General features: G+C 50.9%; 2 protein-coding genes across 2 annotated transcripts in view; one reads left to right on the top strand and one right to left on the bottom strand.

Annotated features, from left to right (window-relative positions):
• Positions 1-12,445, bottom strand: part of MAP4K1 (mitogen-activated protein kinase kinase kinase kinase 1) — an 18,604-nt gene extending 6,159 nt beyond the window's left edge. Inside the window, exons 1-25 of the mRNA XM_014535086.1 lie at positions 12,225-12,445; positions 11,998-12,055; positions 11,790-11,880; positions 10,759-10,823; positions 9,229-9,284; positions 9,100-9,147; positions 8,908-8,950; positions 8,752-8,824; positions 8,161-8,292; positions 7,689-7,751; positions 7,511-7,592; positions 6,936-7,052; positions 6,618-6,696; positions 6,062-6,120; positions 5,780-5,823; positions 5,654-5,698; positions 4,390-4,432; positions 3,805-3,967; positions 3,644-3,726; positions 3,202-3,286; positions 2,223-2,299; positions 2,071-2,131; positions 933-1,041; positions 793-851; positions 362-600 (exon numbers count right to left, since the gene is read on the bottom strand). Coding sequence (XP_014390572.1) covers positions 362-600; positions 793-851; positions 933-1,041; positions 2,071-2,131; positions 2,223-2,299; positions 3,202-3,286; positions 3,644-3,726; positions 3,805-3,967; positions 4,390-4,432; positions 5,654-5,698; positions 5,780-5,823; positions 6,062-6,120; positions 6,618-6,696; positions 6,936-7,052; positions 7,511-7,592; positions 7,689-7,751; positions 8,161-8,292; positions 8,752-8,824; positions 8,908-8,950; positions 9,100-9,147; positions 9,229-9,284; positions 10,759-10,823; positions 11,790-11,880; positions 11,998-12,055; positions 12,225-12,323 — 2,073 coding nt within the window. The 5' untranslated portion in view covers positions 12,324-12,445. The remainder of the gene's footprint in view (positions 1-361; positions 601-792; positions 852-932; positions 1,042-2,070; positions 2,132-2,222; positions 2,300-3,201; positions 3,287-3,643; positions 3,727-3,804; positions 3,968-4,389; positions 4,433-5,653; positions 5,699-5,779; positions 5,824-6,061; positions 6,121-6,617; positions 6,697-6,935; positions 7,053-7,510; positions 7,593-7,688; positions 7,752-8,160; positions 8,293-8,751; positions 8,825-8,907; positions 8,951-9,099; positions 9,148-9,228; positions 9,285-10,758; positions 10,824-11,789; positions 11,881-11,997; positions 12,056-12,224) is intronic.
• A 1,154-nt stretch (positions 12,446-13,599) lies between these two features.
• EIF3K (eukaryotic translation initiation factor 3, subunit K) lies at positions 13,600-23,360 on the top strand. The gene is made up of 8 exons (XM_005860617.2): positions 13,600-13,742; positions 14,509-14,607; positions 15,799-15,919; positions 17,627-17,701; positions 19,954-20,020; positions 20,142-20,219; positions 21,608-21,733; positions 23,295-23,360. Exons 1-8 carry the CDS (start codon positions 13,684-13,686, stop codon positions 23,324-23,326), a joined length of 657 nt encoding a protein of 218 aa, XP_005860679.1. The 5' UTR covers positions 13,600-13,683; the 3' UTR covers positions 23,327-23,360.
• Positions 23,361-27,901: the final 4,541 nt, after the last annotated feature.

Below are 27,901 nucleotides of genomic sequence, written 5' to 3'. Positions count from 1 at the left end.
CAGAGGAGGCTTGTGGCGGGGGAGAGGGTGGGGCGTTGAAGGACATGGGCTGTCTTGGGAGGTGCCAAATCTAGAAATGTCAGGGGCGAAGTCTCAGGGGGTTCGGTGGTGCCTCCTTAGAAATGGACGGATGTACTCTCAGGTCGTCGTGGCTTCCGCTTGGGGGCGTGGTGCTCTGGTGACAGAAAGACGGGGTCCCCCACCCCACCCCCAGGAGCGTGGCCTCAAAGGCAGCGAAGTCTCAGAGGTTCCAAGGACCTGCACGGGGTCCCCTGAGAGGGCAGAGGTGGGGAAGGGCATTGGGTCTGAAGTATAATGAGGCCAGGGGTGAGGGGCGGAATGTAAGGATAGGAAGCCCTCAGAAGGAGACACTCGCACCCTGACCCACGGCAGGCAGGCCGATGGGCAGAACCTTGGGGGAGACTGGGACGAGGCCTCGAGTGGAAGTGGGGTTTCTTGGAAGTCTCCGCAGAAGCCAGCCTCTACGGCTCCCTACCCGGATCAGCAGGAACTTGTTCATGGGCTGGTACCACTGAAGCAGGACCACAGAGGTCTCCAATGCCCCGCACAGGAAGGGGCCCCCGGAGCTGGAGCCCTCCGCTGTGGGGGAGGGTAAGGACATGATAGAGTCCATCTTCTCCCCGCTTTTCCGCTCCCCGAAAGGCCACACATTTTTTCCCAGGCTCTGGACACCCTGCCTTAACTCTGCAAACCCCTAGGGTGTGTGCGGCCCAAACCCCACCCCTGGCCCAGTCCAGCCCCCTCCCTGCCCCTCAGGGGGTTTTCTCTCACCCACACAGCACGCTTGGCAGCCTTTGGTGTCCTGGATCTTGGTGGAGACCATGTTCTTCCTGCAGAAGAAGGTATGTGGGAATGGAAGGTAGGCAGGGAGGGGGGTTATGGGGGTCTGAGGTGCCACTGGGGGCTCGTACCTTGCGAGTAGCCGGTGAGGACTAATGTGAGAGATGGGGCTTCCTGCTCTGGTCTCTTTCCTTTCCAGCAGGCCCAGGATGCTATGAGAATACAGGTGGGGGGTCTTTCCTGCAGTGGGTGTATACACAGGAAGCAGGCAGTTATAGGACACTGGACACTCCCACCTTTCGGGGTAGCTTCACTCGCCCCATCACCGTTCTCTGAAATTCACAAACCTTGAAGCCTTAAGCACTTTTCACCTAACATGTTTTTTTTAAAAAAATATTTTTTATTGATTTCAGAGATTAAGGGAGAAGAGAGAGACACACATCAATGATGAGAGAGAATCATTGATTGGCTGCCTCCTGCACACCCCACACAGGGGATTGAGCCAGCAACCAGAGTATGTACCCTGACCGAGAATTGAACCACGACCTCCTGGTTCATAGGTTGATGCTCAACCACTGAGCTATGCCAGCAGGGCTCACCTAGCATGTTTTAAACACCCACTATAAGTCAGGCACTGTGCTTGGCAATGGTAACAGTGACAAGTAAAAGAAATACGTTCCGTGCCCTTTGGTGCTTGTAGTTACATAAGAACTATGGACACTTAACTAGCCAGATGAAGTTATACACATTGCAAAGTTTAAGAAGAAACCTATCTAGAAACTTTTAAGTTTATCATCACAGATATTAATTAGCTCATGAATCCTATTTGGTTTGGAGATTCCCCACAAATTAGAAATTATATTACACAAAGTGTTTATAAAACAATGACACCCCACAAATTAGAAATTCTTTACACAAAGTGTTTATAAAATTAAAACAAATTTTAATCTATAATTTGCTCACTCTATTTTAGTAGTGTGGGCTAAGTTCTAATTGTCCTCTGAACATCAAAGAAAGGTAAAGACTGACTTATTGTAGAAATTCCCTCAAAACTGACTTGAGAGGTGGGGACTGGGAGATGGGGAAACAGACTCAGGGAGCAGACGTCTCCTGCCCCAAGTGAGAGTGACTGGGATTGAACCTCAGGCTCTGTGAAGGGGAGTCTAGGCTTTTATCAGCTGTGCCCATCTACCTCCCAACCCACTGCCCCTCAACCCCTTAGCTTCTGATCCCACCCTTCCCATCACCCCCCATCCCTGATGGCCAGACCTGAGAGAGACATGAGGACATTGTTGATGGAGTACACCCAGGTCGTCCGGCTGGGAAAGAGCTGCAGAGAATGGGGGAGACGGCTCCTGTTGACCTCAGCCATCCCCAGCTCCAGCCCCCGCCCTCAGCCCACCCTGGGAGCTGTCCTTCACCATCTCCAGCGTGGCCTCCTGATCATTCCGGTTCAAGATGAAAATGCCTTCCTCTGCCCCTAGGATCAGGTGCTGATCTTGGGAGAAAGACACAAGGACACTGGGACCTGCCTTATCCTGGGGGACCTCCCAAACCCCCACCTGTCTGATCCCAAACACTGGCACTCTGTCTCCCAGCCCTGACCCCCAGCTCTCTAATTCTCACCCCCACATCAATACTCCCAGCCTGTCCCCAAATCTGAACTGAAACCCTGATCCAATCCCTCTAACTGGTCTCATTCACACCTTCCTCTGACTTCCCACATCTGGTGGTTCTTCCATTGCTGACCCACAAATCCTGACCCTCTGTCCCCTCGGTGCTGACCAAACATTAGACATGCCTCTCCAAATAGCCTTCTAAATTCTGTTCCTCTTTTTCCCCTCCCTGGTTCTGGTCCCTGAAGGCTAATCCTGTCTCAGCTTTGATCCTCAGACTCAGGCCCTCTTAAATATAACATGGCTTTTTCTGTTCAGTGTGACACTCCCCAAACGCAATGCTTTTTCTTTAACCTCTCATTGACCTTGTCTCTACATCTTTGATCCCCAAACTCTATCCCTTTCTGCTATAATCTAATCCCAAAACTCCTAATCCCAAAATGCTGATCTTAGTCTCTTTACCATTAGTCTCCAACTGAGGTTAATGGAGTTAATGGGGTCCAACTGTCCCCCATCTTGTATCCCAAACTTTGACCTTTCTGCTGTATCTAATACTCATGGCCCCCAATCCCTAATATTGCTAGTTTTCGCTCTCAAACTCATCTTCACGCCAACCATCTTTGATCCCCAAATCCCACTGTAGCCCCAGGCTCTGTCCCTGCCTCAGCTTGGCCACTCCGCACCCTATTAAGACCCTCCCTGGTCCCTGACTTCCTGGCTTCCATTACGGTCCCTCCCCATCCCGAATCCCGCCATGTTCCCTGTTACCCTCCTGAATGCCCACCCTTGGTGGAGGGGTGTGTCCAGGCGGCTGTGCTGTGGATCCGGAGGGGGCAGCCATTGAACAACTTTACAAGGAGGGCACATCCCTGGGCAGGTCATGGGGAGCAGAGCAGGAGATCCAGCAAAAAGAAGGAGTGGACAGAAAGTGCAATGGTTAAAGCTCTGGAGCAAGAGTGCCAGGGTTCAGATTCTGCCTCTCTGCCTCCTCAAAGGTTTATGACCTTGGCATGACCTCTCTACCTCAGTTTCCCCTCTGTGAAATGGGAGACAATATCTACCTCTATCTGTAAAGGTTTACACCATGTGAAGACATGAGATCAGTATCTGGCACAGAGGAACTGCTCCACAAATGTCACATATCATTATTAGTCTTCCCACCCCCACCCCACCCAGCATCCCCAGTCCCATCTAGAGGTGTGAGTCCTCAGCATAGCTGTCCTCACCTTTCTCTTCATCTTTTCCTTCTTGGGGGGCAACAGTGGGGGCTGGTCAGACTGCTGAGGGGTTGGGTTCCAGAGTGAGGGCTCTGAGACAGGATGGGGAATAATCAGTCCCCAAAGCTCCCCCACCCCTACCCACCTCCCACCCTATCCTGCCCTGTTACCTGAATGGGCAGTTAGATGGGGACTCCTGGTGGCTGGGGGAGGTCCAACATGGGGGGTGCGTGGGGGAGGCCCACTGGCACACCGGACCAGCACCCCCGGGCTCAGCTGCCCCTCCTCCCCAGGCCCCCCGGAACCCTCATCCGATGGAGAACGGAACTTGGGCTTTGGAGACAGAGAAGTGGGGCAGGTAGTACATTAGATGATCTCAAAGAGAGAGGGCACCCTGCCATCCCAACCCTGCCTAGGCTACAACGGAAATGTGGTCATAGCTCTGACCCTTCCCACAATGTCCTACCACCACTCCAACTTTCCCCTCCATCCCCACCCCATCAATACACTCCAGCAACTAAAGGATTAATGCTGGGTAACCGGCTACTGACCAGTGTCCATCAGGCTAAATATTTTGAGTCACACCTGTGGATTCACGAATGCCACTCCCATACCCCAATATGCTCATTGTCCCATCTCCCAGATTTCAAAGGACCTGGTGTCCCAGACTACAGCCCTAGAATGCCCGGTATCCCAGCATTTAAGGACTCTAACCTCCTGGCCCCCAGCCCCCCAGCTCTTGACTAAGACCTCACCTTGGGGGGCAGTGGAGGAGGTGTGTCCTCTGAAGGGGTAGGGCTGAAACACAAAGACAGGGTAAGCAGGTGGGGGTGTGGGAAACAAGGATGGAGTGGTTTGGGGCTGCATGTCTGAGATCAGAAGGGTCAGGGGTGACTCGGTCTGTGATGGAGCTGAGGACTAAAGGACTAATTAATAATCATGACAGCCCAGCCTGTGTGGCTCAGTGATTTAGCATTGACCTATGAACCAGGAGGTCATGGTTTGATTCCAATCAGGGCACATGCCCGGGTTGTGAGTTCAATCCACAGTAGGGGATGGGCAGGAGACAGCCAATCAATGATTCTCTCTCATCATTGATGTTTCTATATCTCTGTCTCCTCTCCCTTCCTCTCTGAAATCTATCTATCTATCTATCTATATATATATATATATATTTTAAATAATAATCATGATGACAATAACAACAGCAACTTTGGAGATCAAGTGCTGACAAGGCGTCAAGTCTAAATCTTCATAGCCACCTACGACACAGATCATCTGAGCTCCTGGGGGTTAGGTTCCCACATGGTTCCTAGTGCCACATGTGAGCCCATTACAGACATGATGGGAGCCCTGAGGCTGACACTGGGCCTGTGGGCTGGGGGCTGATGGCTGGGGTTGAGGTTGGGATCTGGGGCCCAGGGTCTAGTCTAACATGGGGAAAATTCCCAGGGGCCAAGGTCCAGTCAGGTTTTGTGAGATGAGGAAAGATGAAGGCCTGTGGTTGAGGGTTGGGGCTGCAGTTGAAATCTGGAGGTTGGAGCAACGTCTGGGAGGAGCTGGGGGCTGGGAGGTGGCAGAGGGTCCAGGGTTGAGCCGGATAGATGGGGAAAGAGCCCAGGCTGGAGCAGGACATTCTGGAAGGAACTGGGGTTGAGGGCAGGTGGGGGCTGAAGTTGGGAGTCAGATCAAAAGTCCTATAAAAAGTTGGAAGGAAGGTGGGCTTGGGAGTCAAGGGTCTGAGGTGAAGGAAGTTGAAGGGCTGAGTTTGGGTGGGGCTAGGGAGAGATAGAAACATCAATGAAGGAGAGTGGGGGCCGGGCTGGGAGTCAGGTTGGGGTCATAGGTTGGGAGTGAAGGAAGGTAGAGGCTCCACTGAGGGTCCAGTCAGGGGTCAGGGATGAGTGGTGGAAAGAAAGTAGGGGCTGAGGTAGGGGTCAAAGTAGAAACAAGGCAGGGGCTGCAGGAAGGCAGGGGCTGGGTGAGGGCCTGAGGAGCTGAGGGCCCAGCCTCTCTTACATGTCCACGTCATCGTAGTCATCATCAGACTCCGACAGGTGCCTCCTGAGGAGTGACAGGCATAAGCCTCAGGTAGTCCCCACATATATCCTAACCCCCTCCCCTCCCAGCCTTAGGGTCCCTGACCTAGGACTGCTGCTCCTGAAGTCTTCAGGGGGCTGTAAGAGAGCCTGTGGAATAGTAAAGGGTCAGCAGTAGCCTAGGTCAGTGGTCGGCAAACTGCCGCTCGCGAGCCATATGCGGCTCTTCGGCCCCTTGAGTGTGGCTCTTCCACAAAATACCGACTTCTGTGCATGGGCCACGAAGTTTCAATCGCACTGTACATGCACGCCCGCAGTTTGCCGACCACTGGCCTAGGTGAAGGGGAGGGTGTTTGGGGCCAGACAGGTGGGGGAAGGGGCATCTCACAGTGTCAGCTGCAGGTCTGGACTCCATTGCTCTGAGCTTCCTGAATTCCATGTGCCGTCCTGGAAGTTGGGGGTGGGAAGGGGAGGTAACACACAGTGAGCTGGGGAGATGGATTCAGAAATAGACTAAAATTGTGGAGTTTGGGTCGGCACCTTAGGATTGGAGCTGTTACTTAAAGGAAAGTATCTTGGTTTACAGGGGTCTCACTTGGGTATCAAGGTTTGGGATTAGGGAGGTAGGGGCTAAAGTAGTGATAGAGTGTTCAGTTTCAGGTTCCACTGGGTATCAGGGGTCTGCCATATTTCTGAGGTCTCTTTGGGAGTCAGGGTGGTAATGGGAAGTCTGAAGGGGTCTGTTTGCAGGTCAGAGCAGTGGGGCCTCTAGAGTCACCTTGTAGGTCAGGTAGTAATGAGGTTCTCTGGGGTCTCTTGTGAGTGAGAGGGTGATGGGGTCTCTGAGGGTCTGTTTGGAAGTGATGAGTGATGTAGGAGTGAAGGGGGACTCTTGGATCTATTATAGGGTCAAGTGTTCCCAAGTTTGAGGCTTCTCTACTCACGACAACAATCTGCATCTGGAATCCCCAGCGAGCTGGATCGGTGGGTGGATTTGATCCGCCGAGGGATGGCAGGGGGTGGCTGGGCAGAGTGGCAGCTGTGTCAGGCCACTCCCTTCCAGCAGCCCCACCACCCTGTGGGCCCAGCCTGGAGCCCTTGACCCTCCCATAACCTCTGTGCCCCCAGCCCTGTGCCAAGCCCACCATCCTCCCTCCCGTTTATCCTTGCAAGAGCAGCAGCAGGAAGTCACTCCAGGCAGGCGGCCTGGCCTGAGCAAAGGCTGGGAGGTTCCAGGGCTTCTGTCTGCCAGGACCCCTCACCTCAGGCTCCTCATCTTCAGTCTCACCAACAGGAGTCCCCTTCCCTGGGTTCCTCAGTTTGTCAAGAAGATCCAGGATCAGGCCTCTATTTAGCCCTGGCTGGGATACCAGCTGATGCTGGGGGAGGGGAGGAGGGTGTCAGCAGGCAGACAGCTGGTGTGAAGGGAGAGGTTGGAACAGGGGCTGGAGAGCCTGCCTAGGGGAACAGAGGGAGAAAGCAGGAAACTCTGGGGAACTGGCAGAAGACCAGAGAATGCTGAGGTGTCTGAAGATACTAAAATAATTCAAGGATCCTGGTGTGGGGCTCGGAGAATTCCATTCCAGTGTACACCCAGGAATGGGTCTTGAGGCTCTTGGGAATTTGTGAGTTTTAACAACTCAAGGTATCTTGGAAAAGGGTTTGGTTACAAGTTGGAGGGCCTTAGGGGGCATTGTGGGGAATTCTGAAGGACTAGGGACTCTGAGAGGGCCATGGGGTTCTGTGGAACTAAACCATCAATGTTCTAGAGAGCCACGTGGCCCTGGGGAATTCTGGGGTGAGAGTCTGGGGAGGGATTGGGGGAGGGGCGGTTTACACTGAGCATCTTGGTGGCGCTGGGTCGTTTCCTGGCGTTTTTGGTGAGGGAGACTTTAACAAAGTTGTGGAAGGCAGCAGACCTTGGAAGAAAGAAGCCAAGTTCTGGGGTGAGGGGACCAGAGACCCATCAGACCATCAACCCCGGCTCTGCCCTCCCTCTCATCACCTCCTCCTACCATTTGCCTTTTTCCTTTAGCCGGGGAGGCTGATAGCCACTCTTGGTCATGAGGAAGAGAACTCTACAAGAATAAGGAGAGTACGTGGAGTTCAGACTCCCAGTGGGGGCCAGAGGGACCCTCGATAGCACTGAAGTCAGCAGAGAGCAAGTGAGGGGCAGAATGAGAATGAGGCTTAGGTTTTACTATGCACTGGGTTGCCACTTCCAGGGGACACCACATTTCACATTATAGAGCTATGTGAGTCACAGAGGGAGGCTCAAGATGGGGATCCCTGAGTTGGGGGTTCCTGGTGTGGAGGACTGAAGAAAAGGCTTTCTGAGTTGAGGGGATCCTTGGGGGTCTCAGACTGGGTTTGCAGGAAATGGGGGCTCTCCTATAGGGGAATCTTGATGTGGGGAAATAGGCTGGTGGGGGTGCTTAGAGTCAGGGCTGGGCCCTGGGGGGCGGGGGGGCAGTGACACCTGCTTACCTGAGAGGGTGCACATCAAAGAGCGGTGGCTGTAGCTCTGCTAGTTCTATGGCTGTGATGCCCAGAGACCAGATGTCACACAGCTCATTGTATCCTCCCTTCAGGGCAACGGCAGCCACTTCTGGAGCCATCCTGGGGGCAGAGACCCTCAAGAGCCAGGGGTGACATAAAGGAGGGGGAGGGGAGTGGGAGGAGTGGTGTGGGGAGTGGGGAGTGGGGCGAGAAGAGATACAAAAAGAGAGAGGAAAATGGAAAATAGAAAGAACCAGGTGCAGAGAGAATCAAAGATGGAGAGAAAGAGACAGATGGGAAAACAGACTGAGAGAGACAGAGTGAGAGAGATAGGAACAGAGACAGGGCCACACTAAGACAGAAAAAAGACAGATAGGGAGAGATCAGGATAAAAAATCAACACAAACACTAACTAAAGGGAAAACTCAAGATAGAGAGCTGAAGGGAAGATAGAATATTCAACAGAGCAAGGCAGAGGTTGGGAGAAGGAGCCAGAAGAGTCTCAGAGATGGGGATGGGGGGGTGGGGGGGACTGCTGCCCCTCACTCTACCCCTAGCTGCCTGCCAGGCACCCCTCACCAGTAAGGTGTCCCAATGAAAGAGAGGCGTCGAGCCAGCGTTGCCCCGATCTGAGCTGAGATACCAAAGTCAGCTGGAGGCAGAGGGAGAGACAGTGACCTAGGGTCCTCTCGGGCCCCTAGCCAGTCCACCTCCTCAACCTCCAGCCACACTTACCCAGTCTGACCTCCCCAGAGTCATTGATGAGGATGTTGGCTCCCTGGGGACAGAGGAGAAATTAGAGGCTGTCAGAGACCACCACCCCTAGCCTCTACCCCTTGGCCCCACAGCTCAATATCACCCTAAGCCCTCCAAATACCACTCCCATCTCCTGCCCCTCCCAAGGCCACCTTTCTGCCCCTAGACCACCTTAATGTCCCGGTGTATCTTCTTCTGTGAGTGCAGATAGGCCAGTCCCTGGGGAGGGAGGTAAACAAGGAGGCTGTGAGAGCCTGGGGGCTGGAGCAGGGACCTGCCCCCACCCAGGCCTCTCCTCACCTGGAGAACTTCTCGGCAGACGTAGCTGATCTGGAGCTCTGACAGGGAGCCTGTCACTGCAAAGGTCACCCCAGCACAATGTTGTCTGGGAATTAGGAAACCTGGCCCAAGAGCTCCTGGTCCCCGCCCAAACTGGCTGAGAGGGTACCATGTGAGGAGTGGGATACAGGCACAGGATGAGGCAAGTGGGAGGGGAGACCAATGGGTGGTCAGCAACAGAGAGAGGCAGCAGGGAACCAGAAGCCAGATGGAGACAGAGATTCATTCAACAGACATTTATTGTGTGTTTACTGTGTGGTAGGCGCTGGGGACACAGCTGTGGACGAAAAAGACAGATCCCTACCCTCACAGAGAGAACATTCCAGCGGGGAAGACCAACAGTAAACCAGATAAGGAGGTAAAATATACAGTACGCAAGATGCTAATAAATAATAAGAAAAAGCAAGAAAGAATGAACAGGAAACGTGTGGGAAGGCTACGACATTTTACTCAGGCTGGTCAACAAAGGCCACTCTGTGAAGGTGACAGGATGAAGATGTGAGCAGTCCTGCTTGGAGTGGGGACAAAAGCCAGTGTAGAGCTGGGAGGCGGGAGGTGCCTGGTAGGTCTAGAAAGCAGCAAAGTGAGTGGAGCCTCAGGGAGACGAGATGAGGCCGTTCAGCATGGGGTGCAGCGGTGTCAGACTGATGGGCCACGATGAGGAACTTGGGATTTTCAGAGGGAAATGGAGGCTCTGGGAGGGCTCTGAGCAGGGGGTGATGGAACTTTGCAAAATGAGGAAAGGCAGAGAGACAGAGACAGACAGACAGACAGAGAGGCAGGAATAGATCCAAAGTGAGACAGAGAAAGAAAGATGGTCAGAGACCAAAAAGTGGGAAGACAGACATATTGAGAAAGAGAGACACAGGGTGGAGAGGGAACAACAGAGAAAGGCAGACAGAGAACAGGTCTGACAGTCTTGCTGTCTGAGTCATTTTCTCTGTGGGCCTCAGTTTCCCCCCCTGAGGACTTCTTAATGGAGTCCTTCCTTTTCTAACACTTGAGGTGTTGGGATGGAGGGAGACAGGGAGATGGTGAAAGAGAGAAGTGGGCATCAGAAGTCGAGAGGTGATCACAGGCTACTCCACCCTACCCTCAAATTCTCTAAGAGAAAAATAGACAAATAGATAAAAATAAAATAAAAAAATTCTCCAAGAGAGTGAAAGCAGGATGAGAGAATCACTCATTCAATGAAAATGTGGGCACCTCCTATGAGCCAGAAATGCAGAAATACTCAAACACGAATAGACCTTGGTGAGAAAATGCAGGCACAGAGGAAGCTGGGAGAGGGAAGTAGAGGAGATCATTGCATGCAGACAGATTGGGGCTGGCAGGTCCTGGTGGGGAGGGCCCAGGGCCCAGAGGGGTGGGGGGGGCTCACTATGTAAAATATAGACCAGAATAAACAGTTACAGGACCCACAAACACAGACAGACAGGAGAGGTGGATTGGAGGGACAGGGGCTGCCTGGGTCCCTTGCCCTGCTCTCACCTTGGTAGATGTCCTGAAGAGAACCAGCCCCACAGAATTCCATGCAGATCCAGAGCTTTTGCAGCCTACAACAGTTCAACAGCAGTAATAATAATAATAGCAGTGATAAATTATTATTTATTGGACAGCCCCTGGCTCATTGTCTTGTTCTGACATTTTTGGGTTTTTTAATCCTCACCAGAGGGTATATTCACTGACTTTTACAGAGGGGAAAAAGGATATATATATATATATATATATAGAGAGAGAGAGAGAGAGAGAGAGAAACATTGATCAGTTGCCCACCCCCCACATGTGCCCTGACCCCTGGCCAGGGACTAAATCGCAACCCAGGCATGTGTCCTGACCAGGAATCGCACCCATGACCGGTGCACGGGAGGATGCTCGAACCAATTGAGCCAAACCAGCCAGGGCTCTGATCTTTGAATGTAACAGCAGTCATCTCTAACTTTCCTTGCCCACAGCGTGAAATGATCCCACTTCCATTTTATAGATGGGGAAGTTGAGGCTCAAAGAGGAAATGTATGTTCAGATCAACTGGAATCAAACCCACGTCTTTGGCTCCTGACCTAGGGCACCCTCTGCTGTCCCATGCTAACGTAGGAGACAGGGTAGAGATCTCAGAGGTTGAGGAAGTTAGAGGGGACACAAAGGCCCAGGGTGCCAGGTCTGAGGGACAGAGTCATTATTGGGGCATCTGGGGTATAAATGTGGGGGACAGGTAATTCAGGGGTTCATATTAAAAGAGCAGAGAGTGAAACTGGGGGAACCAAAGCACAGGATGAAAGGTTAGGGAAGTTAGTTTCAGATTTGGTTACTATGAAGAGGTCGATTTGGGGACCCCTGGTCAGAAATGGGAGTTCTAAATGAAGATTAGATTAGGGGGTGTTCCGGTGAGAAATGTAGAACTTTGGGCTGGGGATTAAGTTAGGGGTAACTCAGTTAAAATGAGCGTCCAGGATAAGAGGTTAGGGGGTACCCTGGTCAGGAATGGGGGTCCTGGGATAGGGGGAAGGTCTTAGGTTCATCACCAGAGATAACTCCCGTGGTAGGCCACAATGTTGGCGTGCCGGCAAGTTTTCAAGATGAGGATTTCCTTCTGAAGTGTGGAAACATCATCATCTGCAAAGAGGGCCAGGAGAGAAAATTTCACTGCAGGGAAGGAGTATGCGGGCGAGCCCAGTGTCCTAGGAAGTTGGGGTGGGGTGTGGGGAAGGATCTCCTGGGACCTCTCCTCACCAGGCTCCATCTTCACCATCTTCAATGCCACCAGGTCCCCCGTCACCTTGTCTCGAGCCTTGTAAAAGGGAAGTTGACAGTCAGGCCGTCTCCATTCCCCCGAATTCCTCTTCAGCATGCCTGAGCCAGCATCAAAGACTGGGACCCTCTCTCATCCCCTCCCCTTCTTGGGCTTCACCACAAAGGCCACTGGTTGGAGGGTGATGGAGAAGGAAGGGGGTCCTCACCTTGAAGACTTCTCCATAGGTGCCACCACCCAGCCGCTGCAGCAGGTCGTAGTGGTCCCGAGGGTCCCTATTAAATATGTCGGGGTCCACGAGGTCCATTCCTGGGAGCCGGAGCTGGGCCTCCGCCCAGGGGCCAGCAGGGCCTCAGGGCTGGAGTGCTGGCACCTCCCTCCCTCCCCACACACCCTGCACCCGCCTTGCCTCCACCGGCTGTGGCCTCCCCCTTCCCCGCTCTCGTTTCCTGCCCCAGCGCAGGGCTGTGCAGCCAGCTCCACCCCCAGTCCCCTGGGCCCTGAGAGCCTGTTGGGACAGCTTGCCTTGGGACCCACGGGACCCCTCTCCACCTTCAGGGCCCTGGACAGAATGTAAATCAGATGCAAACTATCTTAAGTGTGTCCTGATGGGTACCTCGGCACCCCTTCCCCCATTCTGGGTGGTGGCTAAAAGCCACAGTTGAACCTCTGCTGAGTGCTTGAGGGTTTGGCCACAGCCCCGAGATGGCAGGTCTGCACAGGGAGCCGGAGCTGGGCCTGATCATTCAGTGTACATTACTGCTCACCTTGGGCACAGACATGCACTTAGTCGTGGACCCCCTGTGTGGTGTGCAGACCAACCCAACGTGCACATGCCTGGATACGCATGTGCACACATGTGGTGTACCTAGAGCCCAGAGCACATACCTCCACATATATAACACATGCCTGTACATTCATGCCGGCAGTGTTTAGAATCTGTATCCACACAACCTATGATGACACACATGGAGAGCTCGCTTTCACCCAACATACTGTAGTCTGTGAACTGGGTGCCAATCTGCGGGATTCAGGGGTTCCTCACCCCTGTCCCTCCTGGGCAGACCATCCCAACAGCTTTGCGGGCCCCTCCCCCTAGAATTAGGGTGGAGCATGGGGACCAGTTTCAGGCTTTTGAAACTATGGAGCTCAGGATCCGGCTGGGGGCCCAAGGCCTGGGGGAAAGAGGCCGTCGGAGCTAGGATCACGTCTCAAATGGAAGGCTACTACGTGCATTCCAACAGTTTTGTAAGTTCAATACGGCGAGCAACGCGACCTGCGCTCACCCCGTCGGGGTCCGCCTCCTTCCTAGCGAGCTCGCGCGCACGGCCTGAGGACTAAAGCGCGACGCCCACGAACAGCTTAGCCCCGCCCCTCGCCCCGAGACGGCGCCAGCGCGTTGGCTACGCTAAGCTTTTAGTCTCGCTGACGGTCCAGTTCGGGTGGAGAAGGTGCGCACGCGCTGACGGCGCCCGCTGGGAAGAAGTCACGTGGCAGCCGGAAAGCGCGGCAGCCACCGCGAGAACCTTCCCCCTTCAGCGCCTCAGGGCTGGAGCGAAAACAGCGACGTAGTTTCCGTTTCCGCCATCTCTTCCTCTTCCGGTCCTCTAGGACGCCGCACGGCCGGTACTGCGGCTCCATCCCCCGAGAGGGAAGCGACCGCAGGCATGGCCATGTTTGAACAGATGAGAGCGAACGTGGGCAAGTTGCTCAAGGGCATCGACAGGTCTGAGCCTGGTCGGAGGGAGAGCTTCTGGTCGAGCGGGTGGAGGAGAGCCTTTCCGCAGACCGCGAGGGCTGGCCAGGGTCCCGGGCTTGCGCGGGGTGGTTTCCAGCTTCTGGAGGAGCTGTTTAAGGGAACAGCGTTGCAAGCGCCCCGAGGCGGGAGATTGCCTCGCCTTGTCTCCCCTCCTTAATTGTCTTAAGGCCTCTCTCTCAGCCCCTCAGTCTTCCTCTCACTGTGACAGTGCCTCTTCATCTCTACCTTCTTTTCCCATATCATTCATTCAACACATGCTCCCTGTCAGCGCCGGGCAACGTTGGGGACCAGAAGTGACCAAGACAGCCGCTGGCCATGCTTTCATGGAGTTCCCAGTTCAGAGTCGTGACAAAACCGTCAATAGATAGTGATAGCTGAGAGCAGTCAGAGCTGCGATGGGGGAAGCACAAGCAGATTGGTCAGAACTGCAATGGGAGAAGCTTGAGCCGAGAGGACGGGGCTGGATTAAGGAAGGGGTGTGTGTGTCAAAGATGTCCGGGAGCCCAGGTATACAGGTTGCAATGACTGACTGAGAGGTTGGGGAAGCATCCCAGGCATTAGACCCCTGGCTCCGATGGGATTTAGCTTAGGCTCAGGTCTGAGATATGGGTAAGATAAGAGAAGAAAAGGAGGAAGGAGGAGCAGGTTACTGTGCCCACCCCCCATCCTCAAAAAAAGTAACTGGCCTCAGCTCCTGTCTCCTCTCTGCTCATCCATCTTGCTTCTTCTCTAGATACAATCCTGAGAATCTGGCCACCCTGGAGCGCTATGTGGAGACACAGGCCAAGGAGAATGCCTATGATCTGGAAGCCAACCTGGCTGTCCTGAAGCTGTGAGTGTCTGCCTCCAACCCCAACCCATGCCAGTGGCCAGCAGGGTACCACTCCCAACACTGGGTGGTACAGGAGTAGCCTACAGCATGAAGCATCTTTGGTGTGCAAAACTATGAATCCAAGGAAGAGCAGGAGGATGGATGTTTTTAAGAATTAATTACAAAACACACATACAGGCTAGTACATAGAACAAATACAGTTGGCTCTCCATACCACAGGATCCACATCTAGTGGAAAGGTTGAAAACGTTCCCCTAAAAATGTGATGTTGCTGATGTGTTGTGTAGTTAGACCTACAATGGTTATATTTGTATTAAACATGTACAAACTTTTTTCTTGTTATTCCCTAAACAATACAGTATAACAACTATTTACATGGTATATAATTGTATTAGGTTTTGTAAGTAATCAAGGGATGGTTTAAAATGTATGAGAGGAGCTCTAGCCAGTTGGCTCAGTGGATCTTCTGCATCTGACTGCTTCCACTGAGCACTGGATTAATGAGGTTCATCCATTTTCTGTGTGGCTGCAGTTTTTATCCGTTTTCCTGTTAACAGACGTTTGGGTTTCTCCCCCTCAGTACTTTATTGGCACACAGCTGTGTAATTTTTACGATTCCATAGCTTCAGTTTTAACATCTGTAAAATAGATGTATTTACAGGGTTGTTTAGGTTGTTATTGGTGATAATCACTACTTAGGGAGTATTCACCATGTAGTAGTTTGCTGTGGTATAAGCTTTGTATGTATTAACTCACTTAGATGCTGTATTGTCCTTGTGAGGTAGATGTGGTTGTAATTGCCCCCTTTTGCAAGGGAGGAAACTGATGCACAAAATTTAAAATAAGTCCATGGTCACTCAGCAGGGAAGTTTAAACCCAGGCATTCTGGCTCCAGAGCCCTAAACCACTATTTCAAACTTCTCTATGTACTCATTTATTTATGAATCACTTAACAATTAACAGTATCTGTCTTACTGGGTGGTTGTGAAAATTAACTGTCCTTGTCGACAGAGCAGGCAAGTAGGGTCAGGGAGGTCACATAGTCAGAGAATCTGTGGTTGGGACTGGAACCCAGGCATGTGTAGTTCCCAGGCCCTGGGCCAAAGCAGTGTGTACCCTGCCTCACACCTGGTGAGGCTTCTGGGACCTGGAGATGTCACCTGTTGCTGTGTCTTTTGTTTCCCTTCTCAGGTACCAGTTCAACCCAGCCTTCTTTCAGACCACGGTCACTGCTCAGATCCTGCTAAAGGCCCTTACCAACCTGCCCCACACTGACTTCACCCTTTGCAAGTGCATGATTGACCAGGCCCATGTATCCTTCCAGTTCTCAGGCCCAGGTGTGTGTGGGAGGAGGCAGGGGCAAGAGAGATCATTTCAGTGGGAAGTGGTCTGTGAGTTTAGTCACACTTGAGTGCCTACTCTGGGCTTGGCCCATTGCTGGGTAGGGCTGGGGCCCTGTGGTGGTTAAGACAGGCCTGTCCCCTGTTAGCGACAGCCTCCAATAGTCAGGGCTCAGGGTTAGAGGGGCCAGAGGAGGCACCTGACCTTGCCTGGATGTTAGAACTTCCTGGAGGAGAGACCATCTGAAAGATGAGGAGTTAGGTGAAGTGGTAGGGAAGGTGTTCCAGGCAGAGGGAACAGTAGGGAGGAAAAGTTCAGCATAGCCATGCCACAGCTTTCAAAGTGGAATTTGGAAGGGCACCAGGGAGCTGTAGAGTGATGGGGGTAGATTTATGCTTTAGAAAGATTCTCATGAGGATTCTAGTTGAGTAAAGACCACCTGGCCAGAGGCAGGAGGGGCTGGGTGCTGGGCAACAGGCAGAAGCCATGAAGAGCTGGATTGTCGGCTAAACTTCATTTTATGTATCCTCATTGCCTACCTAGCACAGTGCTGGCCTTCAGTGAAAAGCTGTTGAGTGAAAAAATCAGTGAATTGGATTCCCCCCACTTCCCCTTGCTTTTTTGTAGCTGATCTAACACTTAGCTAGGAAAGCCTCTAACTTTCCTTTAATTACTTGAGAGATTTGGCAGAGTCTCCCAACCATGCTGAGCCCTATGCTCATAGTGATCACCATCCCGGGGTTGTCACAACTACTTGCCTATTACTGGCTAAGCTGAGAAATGGCTGCTTACTCATTGAACCTGTTCTGCCAGGTGTGTCCATGGGAGTGCCTCCCTTCTGAGAGATTGTCCACCTTCTCCAGGGTTCTGTTCTGGTGGTTTTGAAAAAAATAGGCATACAGTACATTGTTAAAAGTACATAAAAAAATTTTATGGGGGAAATGGCTTCTCTCCCCTCCTAGGAGGCAACAGTTGTTTGCTGTTCTTGGGGACCTTTCCACAGATGTCCTGTAGCTACATAAGTACAGCTGTGTATGTTTATATACACACTAGAGGCCTGGTGCACGAAAATCATGTACTTGGGAGGGGTGGGGGGGTGGTCCCTCAGCCAGGCCTGCACCCTCTCACAGTCAGGGAGCAGTCGCACATCCTTAGTACTGCCGAGGAGGCTCCCGCCACCACCAATGCACTTGCCAGCCAAGAGCCCAACTTCTGGCTGAGCAGTGCCCCTGCACACCTCCCCCCGCCCTCCCTCCCCCCCCAATGGAGCACACCAACCAGCAGGGGGCAGCTCCTGCATTGAGTGTCTGCCCCCCTGGTGGTTAGTGTGTGTCATAGCAACCTGTCGTTCTGCCGTTCGGTCAGTTTGCATATTAGCCTTTTATTATATAGGATAGCATATGTCCTCCGCCCAAATGGTAGGCTGTTATGCACATTGTTCTGCATCTTTTTTCATATCGGTGTGTCTTGTCATGTTCTATGGGAGTTGGCTCAGGCTCTGTGGACAGTCAGTCATTGATGTCATTGTCCCCATCATTGGATAATTTGGTTGTTTTTCACCTTTTGCCATTACAACCCATGCTGCAGTGACCAGAAGGAGGTGGGTAGGGAGGGCTGGCTTAGGACTCCACAGCATCCTCAGGCTCTAGGACCATTTTCCTTTAACGTTTTCCTCCAGCAAGAAGAACGGCCCATCCGACAGATTTTGTACCTTGGAGACCTGCTAGAGACCTGCCACTTCCAGGCCTTCTGGGTAACTTCCCTTGGACCCAAGGGCAGGATGGGTGATTGGGCCACACAGAGTGGACTGATAAAAGTAATGAGTATGCCCATTAATTGGCTTCCTGTGTTCAGGGCTTTGCAAGCAGGATCTCATAGAATCGTGATCCTCACACAGAGCCAGGACTCCCACAGGGCTCAGGCATCCTTCCAGTAAAAGTCCTCCATCACCTGAACTTCTCCCTCTCTTGCTCTAACTGGAACCTGATTCTCCACTTCTCCAGCTTCCCAAGTGGGACCCACTGCCCTAGAATTGTCTTCAGCAGTAATTGCTCCTTCCTCTGGCCATGAATGTTAAACATTTCCACTCTCTGACCACTTCCTCCTAGCTTTCCATTCCCCCTGCTCTGAGGTCTCCAACTGACATTCTTGGGCTGACCAGCACTCCAGTCCTTTGTTCTGTTTCCTCTTAGCAAAAGTCGTGCATCCCTCCTCCCCGGGACCCCCCCTTCCCCCCTCCCACCACCTATATCTGAGATGATGAACAGGCTGGAGAAAAAGCCATCTGGAGCACGTGACAACCCAGATCCACAGTCCACCCTTCTTGGCCTAGGCTCTTGCTTCCCTTCCCAGTTTATTCCCTCCCCCCTCACCTAGACAGCTCTTTGGACCTTCCCTCCCACCAGAACTCGCACATGTCCCTGGCCCTGACATCATGGCAGCTGACTGAGCACTCTGCAGTTTTAGAGGATGGGGTGTCCCTCCTATGTCAGGCCATCTGGTGCACTGTCCCCTTCCCCTTGCACCCACTCAGTGGTGTTACAACAGCAGTTCTCCCTACTGCCTTGTAACATCAAACGTGGCCTTCCTGGGTTGTTTGTGTCACCATAGAACATGCCTACTCTGGAGTTCTAGCATAACAAAGAGCTCTTACCCCCACCATGGTGGCTCAGTAGTTGAGCATTGACCTATGAACCAGGAGGTCACTGGTTCAAGTCCCAGTCAGGGCACATGCCCAGATTGTGGGCTTGATCCCCAGTAGAGGGCATGCAGGAGGCAGCCGGTCAGTGATTCTCATCGTTGATGTTTCTATTGCTCCCTTCCTCTGAAAGCAATAAAAAATATTTATTTTTTTTAAAGAGAGGTGTCCCTGACCACATTCACTCTGCCTCCTATCCCCTTTTCCTACGCCCCTTTACAGCCCTACTCCTGGCTAGGGGACTGGCTGCCCAGTTTGCCCACGTGTTTCAAGGTTTTAAAATTGCAAATGTCACATCTCAAAACTCCTCAGTTTCAGGCAGGTGGGGACTGTTGGTCACCCTGCTCCTGGGACAGATTGCCTGTGGTCAGTCTCCCCTGCTCACTTGAACCCACTCCAGGCTTTTGTGACCAACCCTCTGACCCTGCTCCCCAACGCAAACACACTCCATGAAACTTGTTGAGGTCAACAGTTGCTAGATTCAGTAGGCAGTTCTCAGTCCCCCATCTTACCTGTCCTGTCAAATCCTTTAATCACTTGGCTTCCAAGACAACTGCTCTCTTGACTTTTCTCATATTTCATTGGCTACTCATTGTCCTTGCGGCTTCCACATTTCCCTCACTAATGTTGGAAGGCGCCTTTGCTGAGAAGATGACATATGAGTAGAAACCATGGGGGAGGAGAGTTCCAGACGCAAGGTCAGTGCAGCCCTGGCCAGGTAGCTCAGTTTGTTAGAGCTTCCTGGCCAAGGTTGCGGGTTCAATCCCCAGTCAGGGCACATACAAAAATCAACCAATGAATGCGTAAATAAGAGTACAACAAATTGATTTTTCTCGTTCCCTCTCCCGCTCTCTAAAAATTAAAAAAATTTTTTTTAAAAGAACCAGCACGAAGGCCCTGAGTTGGGTGAGTGCCTGGTGTGACAGGAGCAGTGAGGAGGCCCTTGTGGCTGGAGTGAGGGGGTAAGGAGGAGGAGGTGGGGGCATAGATCCTGTGGGGCCTTGTGGTCCATTGTAGGACATGGTAGGCTTTTTCTCTGAGTGAGATAGGAGCAAAGTGAGTGCATCAGCTTATCTTAGGTTCCGCCTGCCAGATTTAAACCCTATGTTTAATTTTGGGCAAATCACTTAACTGTTCTGAGCCTTGGTTTCTTTATCTCTAAAATGGGCATAAAAATAGTAACTGTTACATCATAGGGTTGCACACAGAAGAATGGCTGGCATGTGGGGGTCAATTGTTAATATTTTTTAATATTGGCATTCTTGATATTAATATTGAAATTGTCAACATTGTTATTTCTCTCACAGCAAGCCCTGGATGAAAACATGGACCTTTTGGAAGGTATAACTGGTTTTGAAGATTCTGTCCGTAAATGTAAGTCCCTTTTTGAGACTGAGCTCCCAGGCAGGCGAGAGGGGGAGGCAGGTAGGGAGTGTCAGCAGGGTCCTGGGAGCGGGGCGTGGCTCTTTACCATCTTTGTCCCTGACCTCCACAGTTATCTGCCATGTCGTGGGTATCACTTATCAGCACATTGATCGCTGGCTGCTGGCCGAGATGCTCGGGGACCTGACGGGTAAGATGCTCTCTGGGTCCCTAGTGCCAGTCTAGGAGGTTCAGGGTAGTCTGGGGTAGTGGGCCTCAGCCAGCACCTCTGATGGATCCATCCCTTCCTCACCCAATGGTTATTGAAGGCCCAGCCCAGGAAGGAAGGAAGGAAGGAATTGGTATGAGACATTCCCTTCCTTGGGGAAGATAAAGACATTCATTCATTTATTCTATATTAATTACTGAAGGGCTGCTCTGTGCCAGACACTATTCTGTCCAGTGGTAATTCATGCAAGGCAGCTTATAGAGTAGGGTGAGGGCAGCATTTGAGCAAATGTGAGGACCCTCAGGCAGTGGGCCCTGTCATGTTCCCTCCATGGCTGGAGCAGAGTGACTGTAGGCATGAGTGGGTATTTTGGGAGTTGATAGCAGAGAAGTGGTGGTGGGAGGGAGATCTCTAGATACAGCAGGGCCTTCTAAAGACTTTGACCTTTACCTTGAGTGAGATGGAGCCACAGAGGGTTCTGAACAGGGAGGGACATGATCAGATTTATGTTCTTAAAAGATCCTTCTAAAAAGGAAAAAAAAAAAAGTGTGTGTGTGTTTGCGTGTTTGCCCATTTTTGCATAAAGAAACACAGGAAAGAAAATAAAAGATAAGGAAAATGGGGCAAAGGTGAGGGGGTTGAGAACAGGGAGGAGAGAGGGGTGGGTTTGGGGTGAGATTTCTCTGAGTACCTTAGACAGTTTGGCCTTTTGATCAGGGTAGTTTTTTGTGTGGGGTTTTGTTGTTTTTAATGGGAGCTAACTTTGATTTGATTGCACACTTTGTGTCAGGCGCTATACTGTTTTATATCAGATAGGTGTTTGACATACTTGAAAGTGAAATTAAGTCAAAAGGAGATGAAACAACCCTTAAAATTGAAAATAAAAAAAGCAGATGAATCTGGACCACATTGATAATGGTTACACAGAAAAGAATTATCAGTACACCGTCTTGCCCTATATCCTTAGTGGCATATTTTCCAAGGGTAAAAAAGAACTGCAAAGAAATTCTCAAACCTGATAACCACAGGCTTATTGTTAGTGGTAATGATGACATCGTGATTTTGAAACCATTTCATGTAGGTCGTGGGGAAAAGCAGTTACATAAATACACTGTGGATATTAGAAACTAAGATTTGCACAGGAGAGAAAAGAGATAAATAGAAAATAAGACAAAAATCTGTGTGATGTGTAAGGATGAGAAAGGTAAAATGGAGAATGAACTATAGAAGTGCAGAGGTGCTGCTGCTGTCCAGGTAGAAAATGCTTTTGGCTTCTGAAGCAGTTGGGCAAGGAGGGTGCCTAGGCTTCTGGTTCCCAGGACCCCTGGTACTGCGGGATTGGGTGATCAAAACCCCTGTGTCACCTGCAGACAGCCAGCTAAAGGTGTGGATGAGCAAGTACGGCTGGAGCGCTGATGAGTCGGGCCAGATCTTCATCTGTAGCCAGGAAGAGAGCATTAAGCCCAAGAACATTGTGGAGAAGATCGACTTTGACAGTGAGTGGTATCCTGAGGCCTCAGGGTGTGGGGCTCAGCAGGTGCCCTTCCACAGAGACCCGGGCTAGGAAATTGGCATCTGCCAGACTCCACTGACCTCTTCTGTCACAGGGCTGCTGCCTAGGGAGGAATAGCAGGGGGTACTAGGTGTCCTTCCCTAGAACTTTCAGGCCCTGTGTCCTGCCCCACAGCACCCAATAAGACTTCCAAGGGCCCTGAGTGGCCTTGAGAGTTGTCTCCACACACTTACGGGTTCCCGGGGCTCTTTCCCATTATATCTTCTTTATCCTTGGAGCTCCCGGGGCCTCAGCCCTGGCATCTGCTAAAACGCAGCAGAATGCCAGAAAGTATGGGCTCTGGAGTTAGGTTAGTGAGTGGGAATCTTGGTTCTGCACTTTGTGGCTGTGTAACTTTGGGCAAGTGATTTTACTGCTCTGTGCTTCAGTTTTCTCATCTAAAATATGGGAAAAGAGCATCAATAATTATGACAAACACTGTTTCTTTTTTTAAAAAAACAAGCAGTTCTTGCATTCTTTTTTTAAAAATATTTTATTGATTTTTTACAGAGAGGAAGGGAGAGGGATAGAGAGTTAGAAACATCAATGAGAGAGAAACATTGATCAGCTGCCTCCTGCACAACCCCCACTGGGGGTGTGCCCGCAACCAAGGTACATGCCCTTGATTGGAATCAAACCCGGGACCCTTCAGTCCGCAGGCCGACGCTCTATCCACTGAGCCAAACCGGCTAGGGCCAAACACTGTTTCTTTACACTTGAGTCAGTTTGTCCTCACATCATCCTATAAAGTGGGTACCATTAAAGAGACTTATTGGTACAACAAGGCTTCTCAGTGCAAACCAGTTAACTTGGTACCTAATTGAGGAACCAGATTGCGTGGACACTTGGGTACTGTAGACCCTCTGCGGTACCTGTTCTATGTGAGAACTTACTGGAGCAAATGGTTCAGTGAGGAGATGCAAGTCCAGCACCGGGTGTCTTGCAAATAGTATACGTTACTATGATAAGAGTGAATAACACTTACTAGCAGGCATTGTTCTAATGCAGCGGTTCTCAACCTGTGGGTCACAACCCCTTTGGCGGTCGAAAGACCCTTTCACAGGGGTCGCTTAAGACCATCCTGCATATCAGATATTTACATTACGATTCATAACAGTAGCAACATTACAGTTATGAAGTAGCAACGAAAATAATCTTATGGTTGGGTCACAACATGAGGAACTGTATTTAAAGGGCCAGAGGTTGAGAACCACTGTTCTAATGCATCCTTAATCCTACTATCTTGTTAGATAGATGCTTCCTACAGGTGGGGAAACTGATGTACCTGGTACCCAGCAGAGCTAAGACTTAAACATGGGCCTCCTGGCTCTAGAGTCCAGACTTTTAACTACTGCCCCAAACTGCCTTTGTGATGGTGACTAGGGCCCAGAAGGGGGTTGTGATCTGTTGACTTTAAAGAATTGTGGGTGCTATAGTTGGTGATTGGAACTTTGTCTCCCATTCTTCCCACATTGACCTTTGGTCCCACCTTCTCTTCTCAACAGGTGTGTCCAGCATCATGGCCTCCTCCCAGTAACTTTGCAGGTGCTTAATAAAGATTTATTGCCTTAGCCTTGGTGTCTCCTTACTGGCTTCCTACCTCTGTCCCTCATCCACCAGAGGGAGCCCAGGAGCAGGCCTCTGCTGGCCCTGTGCTGGGGCCCCCCAGTGGCAGGGCTTCATCTTTTTTCTTCCCTTCCACTTTGCCTGCCCCACCCCTGCAACTGACCTTTCACCCCCACCTTTCTGATCCAGGTCCCCAGGAGAGGGCAGGTAACAGTGAGTCAGCAAGGAGAGTGTGAATGGGGCAGGAGCCCAGCCCTGCAGCTGGCTCTAGCCTGGGCTCTTCTGTACTCAGGAAAACCTACCTGAGGTCCTGGAGGGCAGGCGTATCTTTGCCCCTGGGCCTCACAAAAGCATGCACTAGTGGCCCCAGGGCTGTGGCTAGAGAGTAAATGGGGGAGGATTCTGGCTGCTCTACCCTATGTGTATCCTTGGTCTAGTGACTCTGCCCCTCTTCCCCAGTTTTCTGAGAAAGGTGGAGAATGGTGCACCCTTCTCAGAGTTATGAGGATTTCATGAGCTCTTTCCAGTAAAGGTCTCAGACCAGGTCCTGGCCTGTTATTGGCGCTTAAAAAACAGGAGTTGTTGATTTTAGACTTGGGTTTGTCCCGAGGTTGCAAACTAGTTCTGAGCATTCTTCTATTTGGAGAGACTTTACAAGTAATTCAGATTTTCAGCCAGGCCATACTCCTCCATCCCCAAATTCCAGCCTATGCTAGTTAGGAGGTCTAGTTCACATCACTCATTCTTTAGTTGGGTTGGTTATCTTTCCCATTTATACATGAAGTATTCCAGGCATTTTGCAGAATAACCTTGGACAAGTATCTTCCCTTCTGTGCTTGTGTGTAAAGGGGGTGAGAACAATAGTGACTCCTTTGGGAGGAAAATGGAGGAAATGAAATGCTATGATAGATACACAACCTTTAGTGTGGACCTGCTGCTGCCTGGGGGAGCCCTTCATTCTCCCATCACAGTGGACTTGGCCTACGGAGAGTGGCAGTGCCCGAGCTGCCAACCTCCCTGATCCACCACTCACACCCATCCTCTGGGCAGGGATGTGAGGAGCCAGGGCTGGGCGGGACACCCTTTGCCCTGGGTTCCAGACTTGAGCAGGAGCCAGGAACTAGGGTGTGTTCAAACCCTGGGCACAAATGGTGATTATGTAGCTCAGGACTCTGGAGCCTGCTGTAAGGGGGGTGGAGGGTAGCAGGAGGGAAGACTAATGCTGCTACCCACTCATTTATGGGCACCCCCTCAGGGTGGGCATAACTCCACTCACCCACTTGGTAGATACCCTGTGTGTGATAAAACCTGTACAACTGGCCATGTCCACTACAAGGAAGAGGAAATAACCCGTGTCCTTTGGCAGCCACGTCTTGTCCTAATTTGCCAACCTGCTTTTGCTCCAGGAGGATCCTCATCCTTTTTGACAGCCTGAGTTCAAATCCCAGCCTAGTGGCCTTTGGGCTTGTTAACTCTGCTTCAATTTTACCACTGCTGAAAGTACCCACTTCCATAGTTGTGTTAACATAAAAAAACCATTGAAACCTGTAAAGAATTTTTGTGAGTTTATTTGAGCCAAACTGTTATCATATGCTGGGAAGCAGAACCTCAACAAATTGAGATAATGCTCCGGAGAATGGCGGGGTTACATTTGTATTTATACATTGCAATCAAAGGAGGGACATAGGTGGGTTACATGAAATTCATTGGTGATAGATTAAGGAGGAGGGATAAAGCGAAGCAGGGAAACCCCTGGGATTAGATAAAAGTAAAATGATGGACACATACTTAGGTGGGTGCAGGATCAATTAACATGATGATGAAGGAATTTGTGGTATCTGTCCTGGGGCCCAGCACATTTGGTTGTGCCCCAGGGGCTCCAGAAAAAGGGAAGTTACAAGTTACCCAGACATTTCAAGGGTATGTTATCATAGATGCAAAAAGATAGGCTCAGTTAAGGTAAAGGTTGACCTTGTCAGTGAAGATACTGGCCTAGGATGTAACTGCCCACCATAACTGCTTTAGTTAGAGTTTAATTTCAGACCATCCTTTGTAGTTACTTTAGGTCTCTGAGTTTGTAAGACTGCCATGCAGGCCTCCCCTGAGCTTGTCAGGTCAGCATGTGGCCTCTTCCGTCCACAGTTGTGAGTTAACATGTGGAAATTTCAGAGATCTTGGCACACTGTAAGATCACAAACTTGTAGCCTGTCTTGCTTACTTGGGCTCAGGGCTGCTGTTTCAGCTGCTTCCATTGTCACTTCTAGATATCCCAGTATCTTTCTATGTTCCCACGTTGGGAGGACACAGCTGTCTCCTTTGTTTCGCCCAAGTGGCACTAATAATAGGACACGGTGCTTAATCCGTTACTGCAGACTCGAGAATTCCAAGTGGTGTAGAAATGGTGAACCCATTGGCATGCCCCTTCATTCAGAGCCCCTTCCAGTCTCCTCCTGCCCCTTGGCCCTCAATGGATGATAGCTATTACTGCATTGTCCCTGGATGGCCTCAAAGGTGACTGACAAAGGGAGCCCTTAGTTTAAACCTCATTGCAGAGTGGGGCAGATGGCCCTTAACCCAAGGGCCTTTCCCTGCTGACCAGGCCCAGCACAAGAGTCCTGGGCTTGTTCACCAAGTCAACAGGCTGCCTGCCCAGCCCAGGTTTGTAAGCCACCAACACTCTTAGGTCTTTGGCTAGGTCCTGGCATCATTCCCTGGGAAAGTGGGCTCCTGCCAGGCCTTGTTCCCTCGCTTGCCATTGGATCCCTTCCAGTGCCTCAGAGAGGTGGAAAAAGACCTTATAGCTCTCATACCTGGAGGAGCCATGTCTTTCAATCCCCATCCCCAGTAGAAAACTTGGAGCTTCTGGAGTCTTGACTGCTCTTTATCTCTGCCCTCCCCCAACCCCAAATTCATGACAGTAAGTCCTGTCAGCTCTATTTTCCCAAAACTTCCCACTGCCCCTCCACAGCTCTCTCTTCCTCCAAGCCTCTGGTCCTGTCCACCCTTATCTGGACCATTGTAACAGCCTCCTCACTGGGCTCCCTGTGCCTAACCCACCTTCTACAATCTGTTCCCCTCATGTAACCAGGGGGACCCTTTGCACAGCTGAATCAGATCCCAGCCCTGCTTAAAATCCTCCTTAACTTCCCATTGCATTTAGAATAAAATTTATGTCAATCAGGTTTCAACTAAAAATTCAAATTTCTCATCATGGTTTTAAGTCCATTCATTCACCTAGGATTTATTAAACTTCTATCTTGTGTGAGATGCTGCTTCAGAGACTATGGATATACAGCAATGACCAAAACAAAAAGCTCCACCCCATGGATGACATTCTTGGGAAAGAGACAGATAAATGCAATCAATCGATCAATCAATCATGTAATATATTAAATGGTAATCCATGCTCTGGAAAAAAAAATAAGCAAGAAAGATGTAGGAGGCTATTTTATTTTATTTATTTTTAAAATATATTTTATTGATTTTTTACAGAGAGGAAAGGAGAGGGATAGAGAGTTAGAAACATCGACAAGAGAGAAACATGGATCAGCTGCCTCCTGCACACCCCCCACTGGGGATGTGCCCACAACCAAGGCACATGCCCCTGACCGGAATCGAACCTGGGACCCTTCAGTCTGCAGGCCAACACTCTATTCACTGAGCCAAACCAGTCAGGGCTGTAGGATGCTATTTTATTTTATTTTATTATTTTATTTTTAAAAAATATATTTCACAGAGAGGAAGGGAGAGGGACAGAGAGTCAGAAACATCGATGAGAGAGAAACATCGATCAGCTGCCTCCTGCACATCCCCCATTGGGGATGTGCCCACAACCAAGGCAAGTGCCCTTGACCGGAATTTAACCTGGGACCCCGGAGTCCACAGGCCAACGCTCCATCCACTGAGCCAAACCGGTTAGGGCTAGGATGCTATTTTAAATAAGTGATCAGGGAATATCTCACTGGGGAGGTGATGTTGCCTCAGAGACCTGCAGGAGAGGAGGCTGTGAGCCCTGGGGATTCAGTATCTAGGGAAAGTGATCCAGACAGTGGTAACAAGGTGTAACCAAGTATAAAGACTGTGAAGCTGGACCAGGCCTGGTGTGTTCCAGAAACAGCAAGGAGGCCTGCAACGTGACAGGAGCCCATGCTTGGTTTTTCTCAATAACACGTTTCACCTTCGAATATACTATATGTATACATGTTAAAATTTTGTTTGTCGACTCCCTTCACTAGAAAGCTCCATGAAGGCAAGGATTTTTGTCTATCTTGTTTCCAGCCGATGCGTAAAACATGGTCTGGCACACAGTAGGCGTTTAATAAATACTTGCTGAATTTGTGTTGCCGAGTGGGACTTCATCCCACGCCGGAGCAGGTTAAGGCCTGAGGACCAGACCCGCCTAGTGAATCATTCATGACTGGCCCCGCCCACACGCGGAGACCGCGCGCGCTCCTGCGGGAAAGGGGCGCGGCTCCTCCAGGAGCTGAAGGGGCGGCGGGGGAAGTGGACTCGCGCAGGCGCCCGAGCTTCCCGAGGACGGAGTGTC

Source organism: Myotis brandtii, unplaced genomic scaffold (assembly GCF_000412655.1).
Source record: "Myotis brandtii unplaced genomic scaffold, ASM41265v1 scaffold1373, whole genome shotgun sequence".
NCBI classification, from domain to species: domain Eukaryota; kingdom Metazoa; phylum Chordata; class Mammalia; order Chiroptera; family Vespertilionidae; genus Myotis; species Myotis brandtii.
Note: the sequence above shows the minus strand (reverse complement) of the source record. Positions and strands in the feature narration are given on the sequence as shown.